The sequence below is a fragment of the Salvelinus alpinus genome, chromosome 13 (assembly GCF_045679555.1).
Source record: "Salvelinus alpinus chromosome 13, SLU_Salpinus.1, whole genome shotgun sequence".
Classification (NCBI taxonomy): Eukaryota; Metazoa; Chordata; class Actinopteri; order Salmoniformes; family Salmonidae; genus Salvelinus; species Salvelinus alpinus.
In genome coordinates this window covers 28,387,087-28,407,193 of record NC_092098.1, presented here as the reverse complement: position 1 = coordinate 28,407,193, position 20,107 = coordinate 28,387,087, and the positions used below count along the sequence as shown (strand labels likewise).

Genomic DNA, 20,107 nt, shown 5'->3' with positions numbered 1-20,107 from the left:
CTGATGACACAACAGTGGTAGGCCTGATTACCGACAACGATGAGACAGCCTATAGGGAGGAGGTCAGAGACAACCTCTCCCTCAATGTGATCAAGACAAAGGAGATGATCGTGGACTACAGGAAATGGAGGGCCGATCACGCCCCCAATCTCATTGACGGGGCTATAGTGGAGCAGGTTGAGAGATTCAAGTTCCTTGGTGTCCACATCACCAACACACTATCATGGTCCAAACACACCAAGACAGTCGTGAAGAGGGCACGACAATGACTATTCCCCCTCAGGAGACTGAAAAGATTTGGCATGGGTCCTCAGATCCACAAAAAGTCCTTTAGCTGCACCATCGAGAGCATCCTGACTGGTTGCATCACCGCCTGGTATGGCAACTGCTCGGCCTCAGACCGCAAGGCACTACAGAGGGTAGTGCTTACGGCCCAGTACATCACTGGGGCCAAGCTACCTCCATCCAGGACATCTATACCAGGCAGAGGAAGGCCCTAAAAATTGGCAAAGACTTCAGCCAACCTAGTCATAGACTGTTCTTTCTGCTACCGCATGGCAAGCGGTAACGGAGAGCCAAGAACTAAGTCCAAAAGGCTTCTTAACATCTTCTACCCCCAAGCTACTCCTGAACAGCTAATCAAATGGCTACCCGGACTATTTGCATTGACCCTCCCCCACCCCACCCCCATTTTTATGCTGCTGCTACTCTTTTTATGCTGCTGCTAATCTATGTACAGTCACTTTACGTCTACCTACATGTACATATTATCTCAATTACCTCGACTAACCTGTGCCCCTGCACACTGACTCTGTACCGGGAACCCCTGTATAGAACCTTGCTACTGTTATTTTATTGTTGATCTTCAATTATTTGTTATTTTTCTATTTTCTTCTTTTTACTTTTATTTTTTATTATATATTTTTTACTTCAGTTTATTTTAGGAAATACTTTCTTAACACTTATTTTTCATAAAACCACATTGTTGGTTAAGAGCTTTTAAGTAAGCATGTGACAAATACAATTTGATTTATTAAACAGCCAAATCAAGTGTTGATATCATAATACAGCCATGCAGTCTCTCGGGGGTCTCTCATTGGACAATAATCCATTCTGAGGGAGGCATCTCGAGGATCACAATCAAACTCACTTCCTACAATGCTCTTGTCAGAAATATTTCACTTGTGTTTTCCTCAAGTGTCAAGCTTTATATTTCCACTTCATTGCTTTCAGACACAGTTACACAACTCTGGCTTCATATAGAATCGCTCATCTTTGAGACCATCTTGAAGAGGTTACAGAACACTGTAATCAAGTTTTACCTGGCAGCACTGATTGAGCATTGTGTTAAAAAGAGAGACATGTAAAAAACAATCATATTTAATATAGCGATACGTGTATAAAACAATCAAATGTAATATTTGCCTCTAAAAGCCAATTTACAGCCACATTTAAGTCGCAGATTGCTTTGACGACATTAACATTTTTCCTTTTGCCTGCAATCAAAAGCTACAGTATATTCTTATCCCAAAGTTGCTAGTTTTGTTCACTGGATGCAGCACCTGTCGCTCTTGTGTAAAAAAGAATCCAATAATTTCAGGGGGTTGATTAGCTGTGATATGAGGGAAATCCAGATCTGTAAAAAGCTAGTGACAAATTGCTAAGTTAGCATGATTCCAAACACCTCCCCTATTACCCATTGGAAGCTGAGGGTTCCTGGATCACTGTTCACTGTAGATAGTGCAATAAAGGCCTAATGAAGGCAGTGAAAGCTCTATCATAGATTTCCAATGACCTCAGTTGGGCCAATTAAAGTTATATTCTCAGCATAATTATGGATTTTATTGGTTTGGACAGAAGTATTCATTTGGTAATGGCATGTGTCAGTTTTATAGGAATCTGGCCTCACTTCATCCTGCCTGATGGATGGAATGACAGAGGGAGAAGCTAGTAGCAGTTTGCCCAGGCCTGAGATCATTGGCTATATTTATTGATACATGTTGTTTGGCACGGTTTGGAGTGAACGCACAGACATGTACATGCACACACACAAGCAAGTACACAGACACAGGACACATGCATGTGCACACACACACACACGCGTGCACATACATGCACTCACATTCACACGCGTACTGTATGCCTGCATGCCCGCCCACACGTACGCACAAAACACTTTCAGTACAACAGAGGCCTTTTTAGAATTAGGCTCTCGGTCTGATATTCACTTTTGAACACCTAAGTAAGCTCCACTCATTGCACTGGTGGCGTCATAGTTTTGACCACGGCATTTGTTCACCGATATCCCCTTACTTTCAATCAGAACTCTCAGCCAGAGTTCATTACCCCAGCCACCTCAGCTAAGCAGCGGGATGCAGAGAGAGAGGGAGGGAGGGAGGGAGAGGTACAGAGAGAGAGAGGGAGGGAGGGGTACAGAAAGAGAGGTGGTAGTAATGATGATTTGCCAGTTACTCCATTTATCTGCGGCCCTTTTTGATAGGGCTGCCCTGGGCCATACGGTTCATCAAACGCCTTGGCAACCACAGTCCTCAGTAGAAAGGCCTTCTTAGTTCTTCTTAGGTAGTTCTTTACGAGTTTTAGAAAATAGATCTCTCTGCAGAAGCGACAGTTACAGGGATGGTAAAAACAGCTTGATTGCCATAGCAACATCAAGGAAACTGGGCAGAAAGGTGTGTACAGCAGTTCTTCAAGTACAGCAGTTCAGCATCATCTTCAATTGAGCCTCATTCTCCTTAATTGCCGTCCTCAACACATTACGGAAAGAGTAACTGTATAGGAAGCTCTGGGGACAGGTCGTCTGGATATTGGACAGCCAATAAATTGGCAGATGCAAACAGATTATCAACTTTAGCGGACAACCGTTCTTGAGGGCTTAAACAAAAAAAAAACGGTTTGTGATTTCGTTCATACTGGTGAACCGGCGTTTGAGTTGTGTGGTTGCAATATCAACAGTCTCTTATCTCTGCTATGTTTTGGCATGGATCATTCAAGACTACGTTTAAATTGTGTGCACCACAATGGACATATAATGCACAATGTCTCAGGAAAGACTGTCTGGGTTGGCAATACTCAGTATAGAAAACAGTCGGGCCACAACCTGGACCTACAGGCCGCGGTGAAAACATTTCAACAATAAATAGTGACTGAATTTGTCCTGAAGTTGACTACTCTTTTCCTCATTGTTAAGCTATTTGATGTGTAAAATTCATTAAAAAGTTTATAAATAGAAGCTAAATAGCACCTAAATTCTCAATACATCTATAGATAGTAAACTACAATGCATAATGAAACAATACCTAGAAAGCTAGTGTTTTGTGGATGGTCTGACTGTATTATCTGGTATTAATAGACTGGATTAACGCACAACAACTTTCTATCCAAGCTGGGTGAAAGCGCAAGGACCGCTCATGTCATGCAGGTTCAGGTAGGCTATACAGGACAGTTGTAAATTCTCAAAAATCTATTGGTAGATTATTATTATGCTGTTGCATCGAAAATTAATTTTACAATCTGTAATGTTTGAATTTCCAACTTTAATTACTGAACAAGTAATTATATTATTGCCACCAGCCAGCTGTCTAAATAAATGGCAGCATTGCGACACCATGTAATAGCTTCATGAAATGTTAGATTTAACATGATAAAATGATGACCAAATAGGCCTACCAATAAACATGTATCTATTATCCAAAGCAAAGCTATAGGCTAAATGCCCTGGCACCACAGAAAGCCTTTCATTGATTCAATGTCGCAATTTCAGCACCATGGACAGCGAATGGTAGTCCATACTTTGTGAGTGGCTGTCCACATCCTTTTTTTCTTCTAACTCAAATGACAATGTTATACAACAACAAAAAGTGACTGAATCTGTTCTTGTTTAACATGGTTGGATGATTTCTTCTAATCTAAATAATACAGACTCACACGTCCTCCCCTATAGAACTCTGACTCTCTTTTACGTCTTATAGTCTAATTTACCATAATTTATGTTGGGCTGGTCTCCAAATGCAAGTTATCCTGTGAAATGTATTAAATTGTTAGCTAGCCCTAAAATGCCAGCTTGTTTTTGCTAAATTTCAATTAATTGTAACGTGATTACAGTGATATTAATCATTCATCCAAAAGTACACCACATTTTAGATCTCTCAATTCAGCCTCTAAACACTTGAACAGTGTGAGTCCAGTCAAGTTTAAAACTGTTGTTCAATAAACTGCTTGTAGACTGTTGAGTATGATGTAGTGGTCCATTAACTCACCCGTCACCCGTAGCCTCTCTGCTCCCACCACCACCTCCTGGTCATCAGCAGAGAACAGTAGCTTCCCGGTGCTGGATTTCACCTCCAACATCTTCCCTTGTGCACGCACTCCACTGGATCCTGGACAGGGCAAAAGTTGTTAGGAAAAGTCAGTGAAGTTCAACAGGTGGCTCCTGTATGATAAACAAAGATAGACTTCTTGTATTTCAGAGATTCTTGAAAGTCAGGACAATCCTAATCCGACATGTAAACTTTATTTTTCTAATTGGATAAAAAAAATGTTCGCTTAAAAGTTACGTTTAGGTGAATTTTATAAGGGAAAATATTTGCTTTTGGAATTTTCTAATTATTTTCAAAATTATTAATTTCCATGTTCGGAAATGCCCTTGTCTGGAACAATGATCCAAATTTCAAACTCTCCCAAAAAGTTTAAAAAAAGGCAATAATGAATATTAACTGAAAAAGGATCTCATGTCGTTTCTTGCAACAGCTCTCTTTAACTTAAAAAAATATTCCTCTCAAAACTGCTTCCTAAAAAATATGTCAGGAGACTTGGTCAACTCAGTCAGATTTGTCTAAAATCCTAAATGAATCATGAAAGAGCTTGGTCAGCTACACCACATTGACCCCTTCCTCATGTCCTCATTACATTGTGCAATGAGACAACTCATGGTCTGTAAAGTTCTTTACTTTTGATAGATTTAAAGAAACAATTTTAAAATCACCATTGTCACAACCATAAACTGTCAATGCCATCTGCATGATAGATTAAGATAAGATATGAACTTTGGTTCGAATATTTACATTTTTATTAGGTTTTAGAGTCATAAAGCAATTGAGGAAAAACAAAATTGTTACTTTGTATATCACTTGAATGAAGACCAAAAATGCTATTTTTGTCAACTCTGTAAACTCTGTCCGATCCAATCTTTCAGCACTACATCAGAGTGCTGAAAGATCTAATAGAATGTTTATATTTTCATTGGCGGTTTTCAAGTGAATAATTTTCAATATTTTACAAATATTTGTCTGTTTTGAATATTTGTTGTCTATGCCATCTGTGGCTTGTCAACTACGTCACTGATGGCTTAAGATCTATCTTTTTGTCAATATTGTAAAAATATTTTTATACACTACCGTTCAGAAGTTTGGGATCACTTAGAAATGTCCTTGTTTTTGAAAGAAAAGCCAATTTTTTGTCCATTAAAATAACATCAAATTGATCAGAAATACAGTGTAAACATTGTTAATGTTGTGAATGACTATCGTAGCTGGAAATGGATGATTTTTAATGGAATATCACAGGCGTACAGAGGTCCATTATCAGCAACCATCACTCCTGTGTTCCAATGGCACGTTATGTTCGCTAATCCAAGTTTATAATTTTAAAAGGCTAATTGAACATTAGAAAACCCTTTTGAAATTATGTTAGCACAGCTGAAAACGGTTGTGCTAGTTAAAGAAGCAATAAAACTGGCCTTCTGTAGACTTGTTGAGTATCTGGAGCATCAGCATTTGTGGGTTCGATTACAGGCCTCAAAATGGCCAGAAACAAAGACCTTTCTCGGAAACTCGTCAGTCTATTCTTGTTCTGAGAAATTAAGGCTATTTCATGCGAGAAATCTCCAAGAAACTGAAGATCTCGTACACAGCTGTGTACTACTCCCTTCACAGAACAGAGCAAACTGGCTCTAACCATAATAGAAAGAGGAGTGGGAGGCCCCGGTGCACAACTGAGCAAGAGAACAAATACATTTGAGTGTCTAGTTTGAGAAATAGACGTCTCACAAGTCCTCAACTGGCAGCTTCATTAAATAGTACCCGCAAAACACCAGTCTCAACTTCAACAGTGAAGAGGCGATTACGGGATGCTGGACTTCTAGGCAGAGTTGCAAAGAAAAAGCCATATCTCAGAATGGCCAATAAAAGTAAAAGATTAAGCTAGGCAAAAGAACACAGACACTGGATAGAGAAACTCTGCCTACAAGGCCAGCATCCCGGAGTCGCCTCTTCACTGTTGACACAAGGAGCTGTCTGTATTGCAGAACTTTTGGTCAAGACCAGGCTCCCCGGTAGGAGTACTCTGGTGGGCCATATGGAGAAATGTTCTGCTCGCTTACTCGCACCCCTTTTCATGTCACCCTGCTGTGGGGAAACCAGTCCAAATCTCTCCGGGTCCTCATTGAATCTGGGGCCGATGAGAGTTTTTGGACGCCGAGCTGAACATCCCCACTCAGCCCCTCTCCATTCCCATGGATGTTAGAACGCTGGATGGGCGCTCCGTAGTTCGGGTCACCTATAACACCACTCCCATCAACCTACGTGTGTCAGGGAATCACAGCGAGACCATTCAATTCCTGCTAATCTCCGCCAATCCCACCACCTGGAGTCAGCAACTGGTATGGGTTGAGTATGCCCGCAACACCCTTCCTTGCTCCACCACGGGTCTCTCGCCCTTCCTTGGGATATCAGCCTCCGCCCACCCCTGAGCAAGAGGAGGATGTCAGCAATCCCTCTGCCCAGATGTTCATCCGCCGCTGTTGCCGTACCTGGAAGAGAGCCCGGGCCGCTCTGTTGAAGACCACTTCCAGGTATAGGCGACAAGTGGATCGCCACCGGACCCCTGCTCCACGCTATCGGCTCGGGCAGAGGGTATGGCTCTCCACCCGGGACCTGCCCCTTGGGGTGGAGTCCCGTATATTTCCCCCTCGATTCATCAGCCCGTTCACCATCTCTAGAGTCATTAGCCCCACTGCTGTCCGTCTTTTGTTACCCCGTACCCTCCGTATTCACCTACAGCCCTTTGTCTTCTGTTTCCAGGCCCACCCCTCCTCCCCGTATTGATGGCCATCCGGCGTACACGGTGAGACGCCTCCTGAGTGTTCGACCACGGAGCAGGGGTTTCCAGTAACTGGTGGACTGGGAGGGTTATGGCCCACAGGAGAGGTGCTGGGTCACCGCTAGAGACATCCTGGACCCAGCCCTCATCGCCAACTTCCACCGCCGGCACCCCGGTCAACCAGGTATCTGCCCAGGTAAGACGCCAGGTGGCACCCCTAGAAGGGGGGGTACTGTCACACCCTTATCTGTTTCACCGGTCTTTGTGATTGTCTCCACTCCCTCCAGGTGACGCCCATCTTCCCCATCATCCCCTGTGTATTTATACCCGTGTTCTCTGTTTGTCTGTGGCCAGTTCGTCTTGTTTGTCAAGTCAACCAGTGTTTTTGTTCTCAGCTCCTGCTTTTCCCAGTCTCTCTTTTTCTTGCCCTCCTGGTTTTGACCCTTTCCTATCCTGACTCTTAGCCCGCCTACCTGACCACTCTTCCTGCCCCTGACCCTGAGCCTGCCTGCCAACCTTTTCCATTTGCCCCTCTTCCGGATTATTGACCTCTGCCTACCCTGAACCTGAGCCTGCCTGCCGTCCGGTACCGTTGCCCCACCTCTGGTTTACTGACCCCTGCCTGCCTTGACCTGTCTATTGCCTGCCCCTGTTGGATTATTAAACCATTGTTAATTCGATGTTGTCTGCATCTGGGTCTTACCTTCATACCTGATATGATTTATGCAAAGAGACAATTACTGAACTATAACTACAGGCAAATATAACTAAGACAAACCAAAGCACACCAAAAAACACAGCCCCTACACCAAAACAAACTGTTATTTATAGTACAACAAGCAGCAGAGTAAAACAACTAATTGACTCTGATGATCCTGAAATGGTTTCATGTAGTGGCGAGGAACAAGCGATCTGAGCAGAGGGCGACTGACACCGTCACACAGACAATTGCTTCTGCTTTGCTGTGTCTAGAGTGGAGTCTCTAGCATACTGTATTCCTCTTACTCACTCATCCATTATCTTCGCCAGATAATCAACAGCCAGAAGGCAAATGTCACTGCAGTTAACATGGGAGAAGTGTTTGGCTGTAGGTGTACATGGATTGAAATATCTGTTATTTTTGTGTCTGCTGAATAGAACTCTAGTTCAAGTACATGGATTTGCATTACTGTGTACGGTGTCCATATTAGGACACACCCTCCATGGATGTGTGACTGTCTCCTGTTGTGTTGTATGATATTACCTGCAATAAGTTGTGTGACCAGCTGATTCTTTCCATTTAGGATATTGACGGACACATTTTTGGAGGATTGCAGGAACAGTGGGCTGCCCTATGGAGACAAAGCAGGTAAACAAACAATGCAATCGACAATACACAAACCCCCATTAGTGACCCTGGTGCTCAGCATGAGTGTGTAACTAGGACTGTATGTTTTATAGATCATTTCCATTTTCAACAGCCAATCTGGAATGCATATCACGTCTGAGGCCTGGATCTGTCTTACTTGCCAGAGTAATTTTTCATGCTTCAGTCAACTTCTTAATTAAAGATAGCAGCCAGCCTTTGTGTTGTGCTTAAAGTCGGCAAGATAATGCATCTCATGTATATTTGAGATAATATGATGTCCCTCCATGCTTATCAAGGTTCCTAAGCAACACAGTAAATAAGCAAAATATTGATATTCCTGAATTGACATATCACTTTAACAATGTGGTTCAGCACATGAGATTCAAATTAATAGGTTCCATGGGAATATTGTTCATATAGTATATTAGGCCCCTCATGAATTAATTGAAAGTGCATTTCTGGCCTTCAAGACTATTTGTCCTACTACAGTATCATGCATACACACTGTATGTGTCTATTGGACTGCAGTAACCTTGATCCCCATGCCCCCTCTCATCCCTGTTAATACAGTATACAAGGAATTAACAGTCTCTCTGTAAGGTCTCATTAATATCACCTACTCAGACGAGAGAGAGAGAGAGAGAGAGAGAGAGAGAGAGAGAGAGAGAGAGAGAGAGAGAGAGAGAGATATGCTTCGGGTGTTTTCTCTGTATCTCCCCTGGACTGGACAATTTATCTTCTCCCATTTTTCACCCCTATCAATAATTACTATTCCGCTCACCTCCACTGTGGCCGGCCTGCTCTCTCTCTCTTTGCTGGTGCGAGACAGATCAGATAAAGCCCCGCACATTATCAATCTATTCATCCAATGCATGCTCTGTGGTATTATTACTGCCAGGCAGAGTGTGAGTGAGCATCTATCGCTCCATCGCCTATGACATCACCTCTCTCTGATACTACTTTCCTTCGTAATTCTATGGTGGTGGAAGTGCAGTGGCAGTACTTACTGGTCTGGACTGAATTTCTTTGGCATACAGAGGTTGGAGAAACTCAGAGTCCCCCTCCAATTTCAGACCCTTCTCCGTTATTCTTAAATTGCCCATACCATCCTGTAGAGAAAGAGAGAAGGAATAGGATATGGTCAATATTTATTTGGGTATGAGTTGAGTTGATTCCATCTGTTGCTGATAAAACAAAGACATAAATATTCCATGTGTACATGGCTGTAACTACATATGAGGACACCGAGGTTTGTGCCTCGTACTAATTTTTTACACTGAACAAAAATATACACGCAACACGTAAAGTGTTTGTCCCATGTTTTATGTGCTGAAATTAAATATCCCAGAAATGTTCCATATGCACAACAAGCTTATTTCTCTCAAATTACATGCACAAATGTGTTTACATTCCTGTTAGTGAGCATTCCTCCTTTGCCAAGATAATCCATCCACCTGACAGGTGTGGCATATCAAGAAGCTAATTGAACAGCATGATCATTACACAGGTGCACCTTGTGCTGGAGACAACAAAAGGCCACTCTAAAATGTGCAGTTTTGTCACACAACACAATTTAGCTGCTTTAAGCGTAGCTGACAAGTAGCTCTTTTCTAAAAAATATTACATTTCTCCCTTGTGCTCACCAGAGATGTGGTGAATTGTAAACAAGTCTAGCTGTTAGGTCGCTAACTTATGTTTTGTTTTTTGTCAGCGCAACCTGTGATTTAAACTGGTATATGGAATGAGTTTGGCTGTGGATGTGTTCCGTGTGATGCTATGATGATGACGTTTGCATTGACCTTTTACAATAAAAGGTGAAATTTATGAATTAAGTTGTCAAGACCTTTATTTCCCATCAGTACAAAACATTGTTTAGATGGTTTTCAGACAACAATACTGTTTAGATGGATTTGTTGAATCATACGGTTCCAATTACATATTTGAGATGGTACGCTGCAAGGACCACTCAACAATGATCAGAAATATTTGATTGTACGCAAAGGGTTAAAGAAGGATTTTTTTGTGTGCCATTCAGAGGGTGAATAGGCAAGACAAAATATTTAAGTGCCTTTGAACAGGGTATGGTAGTAGGTGCCAGGCACACCAGTATGTGTCAAGAACTGCAACCCTGCTGTATTTTTCATGGGTTGGGGGGGACATTTAAAAAAAAGTTTTAGCTCTATTACTACATTTCTATGCTTCCCGAACTCAAACCCTAGTTACATCGCTGAATTTTTATGCAAAATGCACACATATAATTAATTCATCCCATCCATACTTCTTTGGATGCAAACATTTTGATGTTGATCTTGATCTTGGCACCCGAGTGGCGCAGCGGTCTAAGGCACTGCATCTCAGCACAAGAGGCGTCACTACAGTCCCTGGTTTGAATCCAGGCTGAATCACATCCGGCCGTGATTGGGAGTTCCATAGGGCGGCGCACAATTGTCCCAGTGTCGTCTGCGTTTGGCCGGGGTAGGCCGTCATTATAAATAAGAATTTGTTCTTCACTGACCTGCCTAGTTAAATAAAGGATAATTGAATACAAAAAAAATAGATCAACAGAACTTTGACGATATAGCCATATATTGGCTAACTGCAGTACAGGTATAAATACCCCAATGACGGTCACTGAATAGTGGAACAGTGTTCACAAAACCCCTATCTGTTCCTGTGTGTTACTGAGTCATGTCAGACGAAAGGATATATTAAACAACAATGAAGTGAGCTTTGGAGACAAGAGAGGAGTTCACAGAGCGGCTTTGATTCCAACAAGTTTGACTTTGACCTTTTGCTTCCCCTGGTCAATAAATAAGCGTGGTGAATCACTGTGAAGATGAGTGCCTTGTCTGATAAGAGACAGGAGCTCTCTATCTCTTTCTATCCCTCCATGTGATCATGAGGAGAAACCGAGCCTCTTTGTTTTCCAACATCTTTGATCCTGAGGAGTTCTGAGGAGCATTCCCAAATGGAGATCAAGACTTGAGCAATCCTTCTGTATCTGAATGCTTTAAAACGCCTTCTCGCCTCTACCCAACACTTTCTACTTCCTCTATTAGAATTCTGTCAAGATAGTGAGAAGTTTAAAGTAAGTGAGACCTGAACGTGGCGTGAATATGTATCTCTTTCCTGTAGAACCATAGGAGATGATATTGCTGCTAAATGTAAGTACCATAGACACTTTGAAGAAGATAATAGCCTATTTGACAACAAGTGATATATATTTTGCCACTCTGCAGTATTTCCCCCTTTGCTCCATAGGGGAAAGTGTCTTCATCATCAGATTCAACCACTGACTCACATTAAAGACGCTGATTCACTCTTTCCTGATTTTACTGTAATAATATGGACTCGTTACCCCCGTAGCTCTTCCATTTCATAAACTATCAGAATAGTTGAAAATATAATCACTTCTTCATCCTTCATCTCTCCCTCTGTTACAAAAACTCACATCCTCTGAGATAGAGCATCTGAGCTTTGCTGTAGCGACGGCACTGGGTAGGAACTCTGGGTAGGAAACTCAAATTCCACAGATTTTGTGAGGCTTGCATACCTCTCCCAAAAGAGCTCAACGTGAGAGTAACACAGCTAACAAAAAACGTCCACAGAACGAAAAGGGAGAGTTTTTCATCAGGTTTCCATTTGGTTTGCATGATATACTCCAAACGTTATTCCAATGCTTTAATGGGTAAGCAAAATGTTCAACAAATGTCCCCCTGGGGGGGATTGTTTTGGGACAAAACAGATGAAAGGTCTTAACACCCTGGACATCCCTTGGACAATTTGAAGTGAGAGAGCCATAATCCCTTACCTACTGTAGTGTTACGCCAACTACTTCTTCATGACTGTGTTTGGGGATAGGAGTGCTACAGCCAGCACCCTCTGTCTCTCTGTCTCTCTCCTTCCCTTTTCCTCTCTCTCCTCCCTCTCTCTCTCTCTCCCTCATTCCCCCTCTCTCAGCCCCCCCACCCCCTCTATCGCTCTCTTCTGAGTGAGTGGTATGGTGCGGAGTGTTGCGGTGCAGCCGGGGAGGACAGGCAGGACGCATGTCATGAATAATGCAGAGAGGCGTTCGTTGTCAGAGGGGCCCCATAACACTCAGGTGTGTCTTCTCCGCTCTCCTCTTTTTCCTCTACTCAACTCTCCTCTCCCCGCTCCACACTGCTCCGGTCTGTTGGAAGTCAACAAACCTCCACTTGCATGCCAGAGTTTATGCAGCATCAAGGAGTAAATTGATTTCCACTCGAAACACCCAGGCACGACTGTCACTGCTCTGGGAGCTTAATATTAATTGTGGGCCCGAGAATGTGGGATGTTGCTTGTGTGGCTTGTGTGTAGCTTGTATGTTTAGTATGTGTGTGCGTGCATGTGTGCATGCATGTGTGCATGCCTGCCTGCCTTTCTGCCTGTGTGGGTGTGTTTGCGACAGTGGACCTGGCTAAGATATAGATTTCATCTCTTGATGTGACTTTGAGGGACAGCGGTGAGCAAGCGGGAGCCGAGCATGCAGCCAAAACAACGGTGCTCCTTGTCAACAGCTTTTAAGGGTCTTTTCCGTCAAGCCGCTAGATCTTATCTGCCATGCTGTCAAGAGGAGAGGACAACGCAGGAGCCCGAACACTCATTTTTATAAGAATCCGGAGGTTGTCCGCCCCCTTAAGCTAAAGTATGCACATTCATCAATACAGGTGACCCACCCGCTGAACAGAGCCAAGCTGTGTGTGCAGCGCTTTGAGATCACTATGATTCATAATGTTAATATTGAGGGACCTCAGGGCTATTATCTAATGAGAACATAAACATGTAACTTATTCCCCCATCACGAGAATCAAGAACAAATAGTGGGATGATTAAAAACATTACCTTTGTGACTAACAGAGGAAATTATTGTATTGTACTGGGAGAGACAGTACCTCTCTGTTATAGCAATCTGCATGACAACATATTACTATCACTAATTAGAGATTCATTCCTTCCCTGTTAAATCAAAACAAACGTTTGATTCAATGCAATAATTCAACTCCTGAAAGATGATTCTACTCTCAGATAAAGCAAGATGTGAATCAAAATTTTTGTCTTATGTCAAACTATGAGGGAGTCTGAAAATACAGCAGACTGAGTGGGCAGGGAGCTAGTAGGCTGAGTAGATGGGGAGCTCACCTTGACTGACGCCTATGTCAAGCAACATGGACACAGTGAGCAGTATTGCAGTGAGATTATATCAAACAAATGTGCTGATACACAAAGCAACTCAAACAACATTGAAATTGCATGCAACATCTAATCGTGTCATACATCACATTTATCCAACTGTTTGGTTATTGTAACAGGCAAAAAAAGTGCTGGCTGTATAATTTAGCTAGCTAGCCCAAATTGAATTGTCAGCACTGTTTATCAAGCTAGCTAGCTAGTTCATCTTGGAACATTTCAGTTGAAACTTAACAGGGTGAGGTCTGGTACAGACAATGTTCATACAATGCCTTCAGAAAGTATTCACACCCCTTGACTTTTTCCACATTTTGTTGTGTTACAGACTTACTTTTAAATAGATTAACTTGAGGTTTTGTGTCACTGGCATACACACAATACCCCATAATGTCAAAGTGGAGTTCTATTTTTCGAAAATGTTGAAATGTAAACTCAGCAAAAAAAGAAACGTCCTCTCACTGTCAACTGCGTTTATTTTCAGCAAATTTAACATGTAAATATTTGTATGAACATAACAAGATTCAACAACTGAGACATAAACTGAACAAGTTCCACAGACATATGACTAACAGAAATGGAATAATGTGTCCCTGAACGAAGGGGGGTCAAAAGTAACAGTTAGTATCTGGTGTGGCCACCAGCTGCATTAAGTACTGCAGTGCATCTCTTCCTCATGGACTGCACAACAAGTTCCCGAACATTTCTGGGGGGAATGGCCCCTAGCCCTCACCCTCCATTCCAACAGGTCCCAGATGTGCTCGATGGGATTGAGATCCGGGCTCTTCGCTGGCCTTGGCAGAACACTGACATTCCTGTCTTGCAGGAAATCACGCAAAGAACGAGCAGTATGGCTGGTGGCATTGTCATGCTGGAGGGTCATGTCAGGATGAGTCTGCAGGAAGGGTACCACATGAGGGAGGAGGATGTCTTCCCTGTAACGCACAGCGTTGAGATTGCCTGCAATGACAACAAGCTCAGTCCGATGATACTGTGACACATCACCCCAGACCATGATGGACCCTCCACCTCCAAATCGATCCCGCTCCAGAGTACAGGCCTCGGTGTAACGCTCATTCCTTCGACAATAAGCGTGAATCCAACCATCACCCCTGGTGAGACAAAACCGTGACTCGTCAGTGAAGAGCACTTTTTGCCAGTCCTGTCTGGTCCAGCGACGGTGGGTTTGTGCCCATAGGCAACATTATTGCCGGTTATGTCTGGTGAGGACTTGCCTTACAACAGGCCTACAAGCCCTCAGTCCAGCCTCTCTCAGCCTATTGCGGACAGTCTGAGCACTGATGGAGGAATTGTGCGTTCCTGGTGTAACTCGGGCAGTTGTTGTTGCCATCCTGTACCAGTCCCGCAGGTGTGATGTTCGGATGTACCGATCCCGTGCAGGTGTTGTTACATGTGGTCTGCTACTGTGAGGACCATCATCTGTCCATTCTGTCTCCCTGTTGCGCTGTCTTAGGCGTCTCACAGCACGGACATTGCAGTTTATTGCCATGGCCACATATGCAGTCCTCATGCCTCCTTGCAGTATGCCTAAGGCACGTTCACGCAGATGAGCAGGGACCCTGGGCATCTTTCTTTTAGTTTTTTTCAGAGTCAGTAGAAAGGCCTCTTTAGTGTCCTAAGTTTTCATAACTGTGACCTTAATTGCCTACCGTCTGTAAACTGTTAGTGTCTTAACGACAGTTCCACAGGTGCATGTTCATTCATTGTTTATGGTTCAATGAACAAGCATGGGAAACAGTGTTTAAACCCTTTACAATGAAGATCTGTGAAGTTATTTGGATTTTTACGAATTATCTTTGGAAGACAGGGTCCTGAAAAAGGGATGTTGCTGAGTTTAATACAAATGAAAAGCTGAAAAGTCTTGAGTCAATAAGTATTCAATCCATTTGTTATGTCAATCATAAATAAGTTCAGGAGTAAAAATGTGATTAACAAGTCACATATTAAGTTGCATGAACTCACTCTGTGTGCAATAATAGTGTTTAGCATGATTTTTGAATGACTACATCATCTCTGCACCCGGTGCATACAAGTATTTGTAAGGTCCCTCAGTTGAGCAGTGAATTTCAAACACAAATTCAACCACAAAGACCAGGGAGGTAATTCCAATGCTTGCAAAGAAGGGCACCTATTGTTAGATGGGTTTAAGATAAAAAAGCAGACATTGAATATCCCTTTGAGCATGGGGAAGTTATTAATTACACTTTTGATGGGGTATCAATATACCAAGTCACTAAAACGATACAAGCGTCCTTCCTAACGCAGCTGTCGGAGAGGAAGGACACCACTCAGGGATTTCACCATGAGGCCAATGGTGACTTTAAAATACTTAGAGAGTTTAATGGGTGTGATATTATAAAAGTGAGTATGGATTAACAGTGAAAAGAAGGAATCCTGTACCGAATAAAAATATTCCAAAACATGCATCCTGTTCGCAATAAGGCACTAAAGTAAAACTGAAAAATATGTGGCTGAGAAATTAACTTTTTGTTCTGAATATAAAGCGATACAATTGAGTAAAATCCAACACAACACATCACTGAGTACCACTCTTCATATTTTCAAGCATAGTTGTGGCTGCATCGTGTTATGGGTATGCTTGTCATCGGAAAGACTAGGGAGCATTTTAGGTTAAGAAACAGAACAGAGCGAAGCACAAGCAAAATCCTAGAGGAAAACCTGGTTCAGTCTGCTTTCCAACAGACACTGGGAGACAAATTCACCTTTCAGCAGCACAATCACCTAAAACACAAGGCCAAATATTCAGTGCATTCGGGAACGTACTCAAATCCTTCACTTTTTCCACATTGTGTTACATTACAGCCTTATTCTAAAATTGATTAAATTGTTTTTTTCCTTCATCAATACACACATAACACCCCATAATGACAATGTAATATTTTTGTTGTTGTAAATGTACAGTTCCAGTCAAAAGTTTGACACACCTTTCTTTCTTTGTACTATTTCTATATTATAGAATAATAGTGAAGACATCACAACTATGAAATAACACATATGGAATCATGTAGTAACCAAAAAAGTGCTAAACAAATCAAAATATATTTGAGATTCTTCAAAGTAGCCACTCTTTTTCTTGATGACAGCTTTGCACACTCTTGGCATTCTCTCAACCAGCTTCATGAGTTAGTCACCTGGAATGCATTTCAATTAACAGGTGTGCCTTGTTCAAAGTTCATTTGTGGAATTTCTTTCCTTCTTAATGCGTTTGAGCAAATTAGTTTTGTTGTGACAAGGTACAGAAGATACCCCTATTTGGTAAAAGACCAAGTCCATATTATGTCAAGAACAGCTCAAATAAGCAAAGAGAAACAACCGTCCATCATTACTTTAAGACATTAAGGTCAGTCAATCCGCAAAAATCATCAAGCACTATGATGAAACTGGCTCTCATGAGGACCGCCACAAGAAAGGAAGACCCAGAGTTACCTCTGCTGCAGAGGATAAGTTCATTAGAGTTACCAGATCCGAAATTGCAACCAAAATAAATGCTTCACAGAGTTCAAGTAACAGACACATCTCAACATCAACTGTTCAGAGGAGACTGTGTGAATCAGGCCTTCATGGTCAAATTGCTACAAAGAAACCCCTACTAAAGGACACCAATAAGAATAAGAGACTTGCTTGGGCCAAGAAATACAAGCAATTGACAAATCTGTCCTGCATCTGATGAGTCCAAATTTGAGATTTTTGGTTCCAACAACTTTGTCTTTTTGAGACGCAGAGTAGGTGAACGGATGATCCGTCTGGCCACTCTACAATAAAGGCCTTATGGGTAGAGTGCTGCAGAGATGGTTGTCCTTCTGGAAGGTTCTCACATCTCCACAGACAAACTCTGGAGCTCTGTCAGAGTGACCATTGGGCTTTTGGTCATCTCCCTGACCAAGGCCCTTCTCCCCCAATTGCTCTGTTTGGTGTTTCAGTTTTTTTATTTTCAATACATTTGCAAAAATGTCTAAAAACCTGTTTTCACTTTGTCATTATGGTGCATTGTGTGTAGATTGATGAGGATTTTTTTTTATTTAATCCATTTTAGAATATGGCTGTAACGTAAGAAAATTTGCAAAAAGTCAAGGAGTCTGAATATTTTCCGAATGCGCTGGAGTTGATATCCAAGATCACATTGAATGTTCCTGAGCGGCCTAGTTCCAGTTTTGACTTAAATCGTCTTGAAAATCTATTGCAATACTTGATGATGTTTGTCTAGCAACTATCAATAACCAACTTCACAGAGCTTGAAGAATTTAAAAAAGTATAAATATTGTACAATCCAGGTGTGCAAAGCTCTTAGAGACTTACCGCAAAAGACTGATTCTAACATGTAATGACTCAGGGGTGTGAATAGATATTTCTGCATTTCATTTTCAGTCAATTCAATTTGTCATTATTGTGTATTGTCTGTAAAAATAAAAATAAAAATCCTTTTAGAATTCAGGCTGTAACACAACAAAATGTGGAATAAGTCAAGGGCTATGAATACGTTCATGATGATCAATGATGCCAAAAAGTTTGTATGCATCAGTCGTTTGGCATGTCTTTTGATATCTGTCCCGTTTATTTAACCTGGCAAATAAACAGTGTGCCCACTACTGACCCTGATATAAGAGAGGGGGCTTCATTACTTTTCTCCAGCCTCCCATCTGCCACTTGTCACCATCAGCTGCTATAGATTTCCTATTAACTTCATATTCATCTGGGCCGCCCAACACAACCCTGGGCTGCCCAACACAACCCTGGGCCGCCCAACACAACCCTGGGCCGCCCAACACAACCCTGGGCCGCCCAACACAACCCTGGGCCGCCCAACACAACCCTGAGCCGCCTATAGGAGTGCTGAATCGAGGCGTGCCGTGACATTGATTGTTATGTGAATAGTCAAACCGCTGTGCCAGAACATACTAGAGCCCCCTCCCCTACGGTTGCTGAGCTGTAATGGATGGCTCGTGATACAAGACCAAACAGTGCAATTAGCACCCCTTAATATCTAATCTCTCGCCACTAATTGTAAACAGTTAAAAAAAAATCCTGAGCAGATATGAGAGAGGCTGAGAGAGGTTCTGGGAAGAGGCATTGACAGTCACGCTCAAGCCTTGACTGTGCGACAGTGCTCTCTCCGAGTTGAAGAGACACAGTTTGGACATTGATTGACTGGGATGTTGATGAAATGCAATGTCCTGGAATTGACCTGACCAAACCGCTAAAGCAGGGAGCAGTCGTCTTTCCACCACAACCTGCAAACTTTGTTCCCCTCCTAGACGACAGCAAAAACTAAAGTGACCTCATTACTCTTTGTTTGCATTCATTCTGTTTTTTCCCAAGACACTTCAAATTAGGTCTTTGTCCTAGCCTCCTAGCCTCTCCCCCAGATCCATGCCACTAGATCAGGATTCCATAAAAACCTGCATGTAGAAATTTACGACACCCGGGCTTTATTGAATCTGACCAGGGAGATTGAATAGCCTTGTTTTCAAGGCACAACATCAAAGGGAAGTGCTGGCTTCAAGGTAATAGATTCTGCCACAGCAGAGTGGGGAAGGCTTTTTACTCCCCTACTGCAGAGACACTATATCCACTGGACAAAGGCAAGCGTCTTATTCACTCTCTGTCCTCCTCTTCAATATGACTGCTACGGTGCCCCCCCCCCCCCCCAGTCAAAACACTTCTTCTCTCTTTGTCATCCGCTGTCTAACACTTAACAAAAGGCCATTTTATTGAGTTATTCTACAGTACATTCCGTGGTATATGTTTCTATCGAGCTATGATATTTTGCACTGTCCTTGGACACAGTGATGTAAAATATAGCCAATAGCGCAGCAGGTTGTCCCATCTATTTTATCAGGGAGATGTCAATGACAATGTATGCTCCCTCTGGACTATAACATGTTCCTGCAGCTCTAGAGATAACCTTTTCATTCATTGGAGGTGACCTGTATTACGCTACGTCTGACTGGCTAGAGGTGTGTAGAGGAGAGGGGCTGGGGTAGTACAGGATTTCCAATACACTAGGTAGTGGTGGAGTGGGAAAGGGGAAGGGTCTCTCCCTCTGTCACAAGTTACTTCTTAGCTGGTATAGAGGTAGTTTTTTTTTACCCCTGGGGGATTGTAAACCAATTGCAACCTTTACTCTCTCCCCTGATCAAGTCGAGTGAGAGATTCACAGGCCTTGGCATTACTTTAGTCAGGCCTATCACACTCCTTTATCTGTCTTTAATGTTGATTTCACATGGAAGATGCCAAACATTTACCCTATTATACACTGTACACCATCCCCATCCAAACAGAGCATTTGTAAAGGAATCGTAATCTGTGTGACTGCATAGGTATTCATTGTTCCCCAAGGGTTATTGTGTTTCACCACAGGGTAGAAAGCACGTCAAAGACGGTATAGTATTTTTCAAA

General features: G+C 42.5%; 1 protein-coding gene across 3 annotated transcripts in view; it reads right to left on the bottom strand.

Moving 5' to 3' along the window:
- LOC139537488 (delta-sarcoglycan-like) overlaps window positions 1-20,107 on the bottom strand; it is a 265,228-nt gene that overhangs the window by 32,280 nt on the left and 212,841 nt on the right. For all 3 annotated transcript variants that reach the window (XM_071338855.1, XM_071338856.1, XM_071338854.1), the window contains exons 3-5: window positions 9,472-9,573; window positions 8,360-8,447; window positions 4,278-4,397 (exon numbers count right to left, since the gene is read on the bottom strand). In XM_071338855.1, the coding sequence (XP_071194956.1) occupies window positions 4,278-4,397; window positions 8,360-8,447; window positions 9,472-9,573 (310 nt within the window). The remainder of the gene's footprint in view (window positions 1-4,277; window positions 4,398-8,359; window positions 8,448-9,471; window positions 9,574-20,107) is intronic.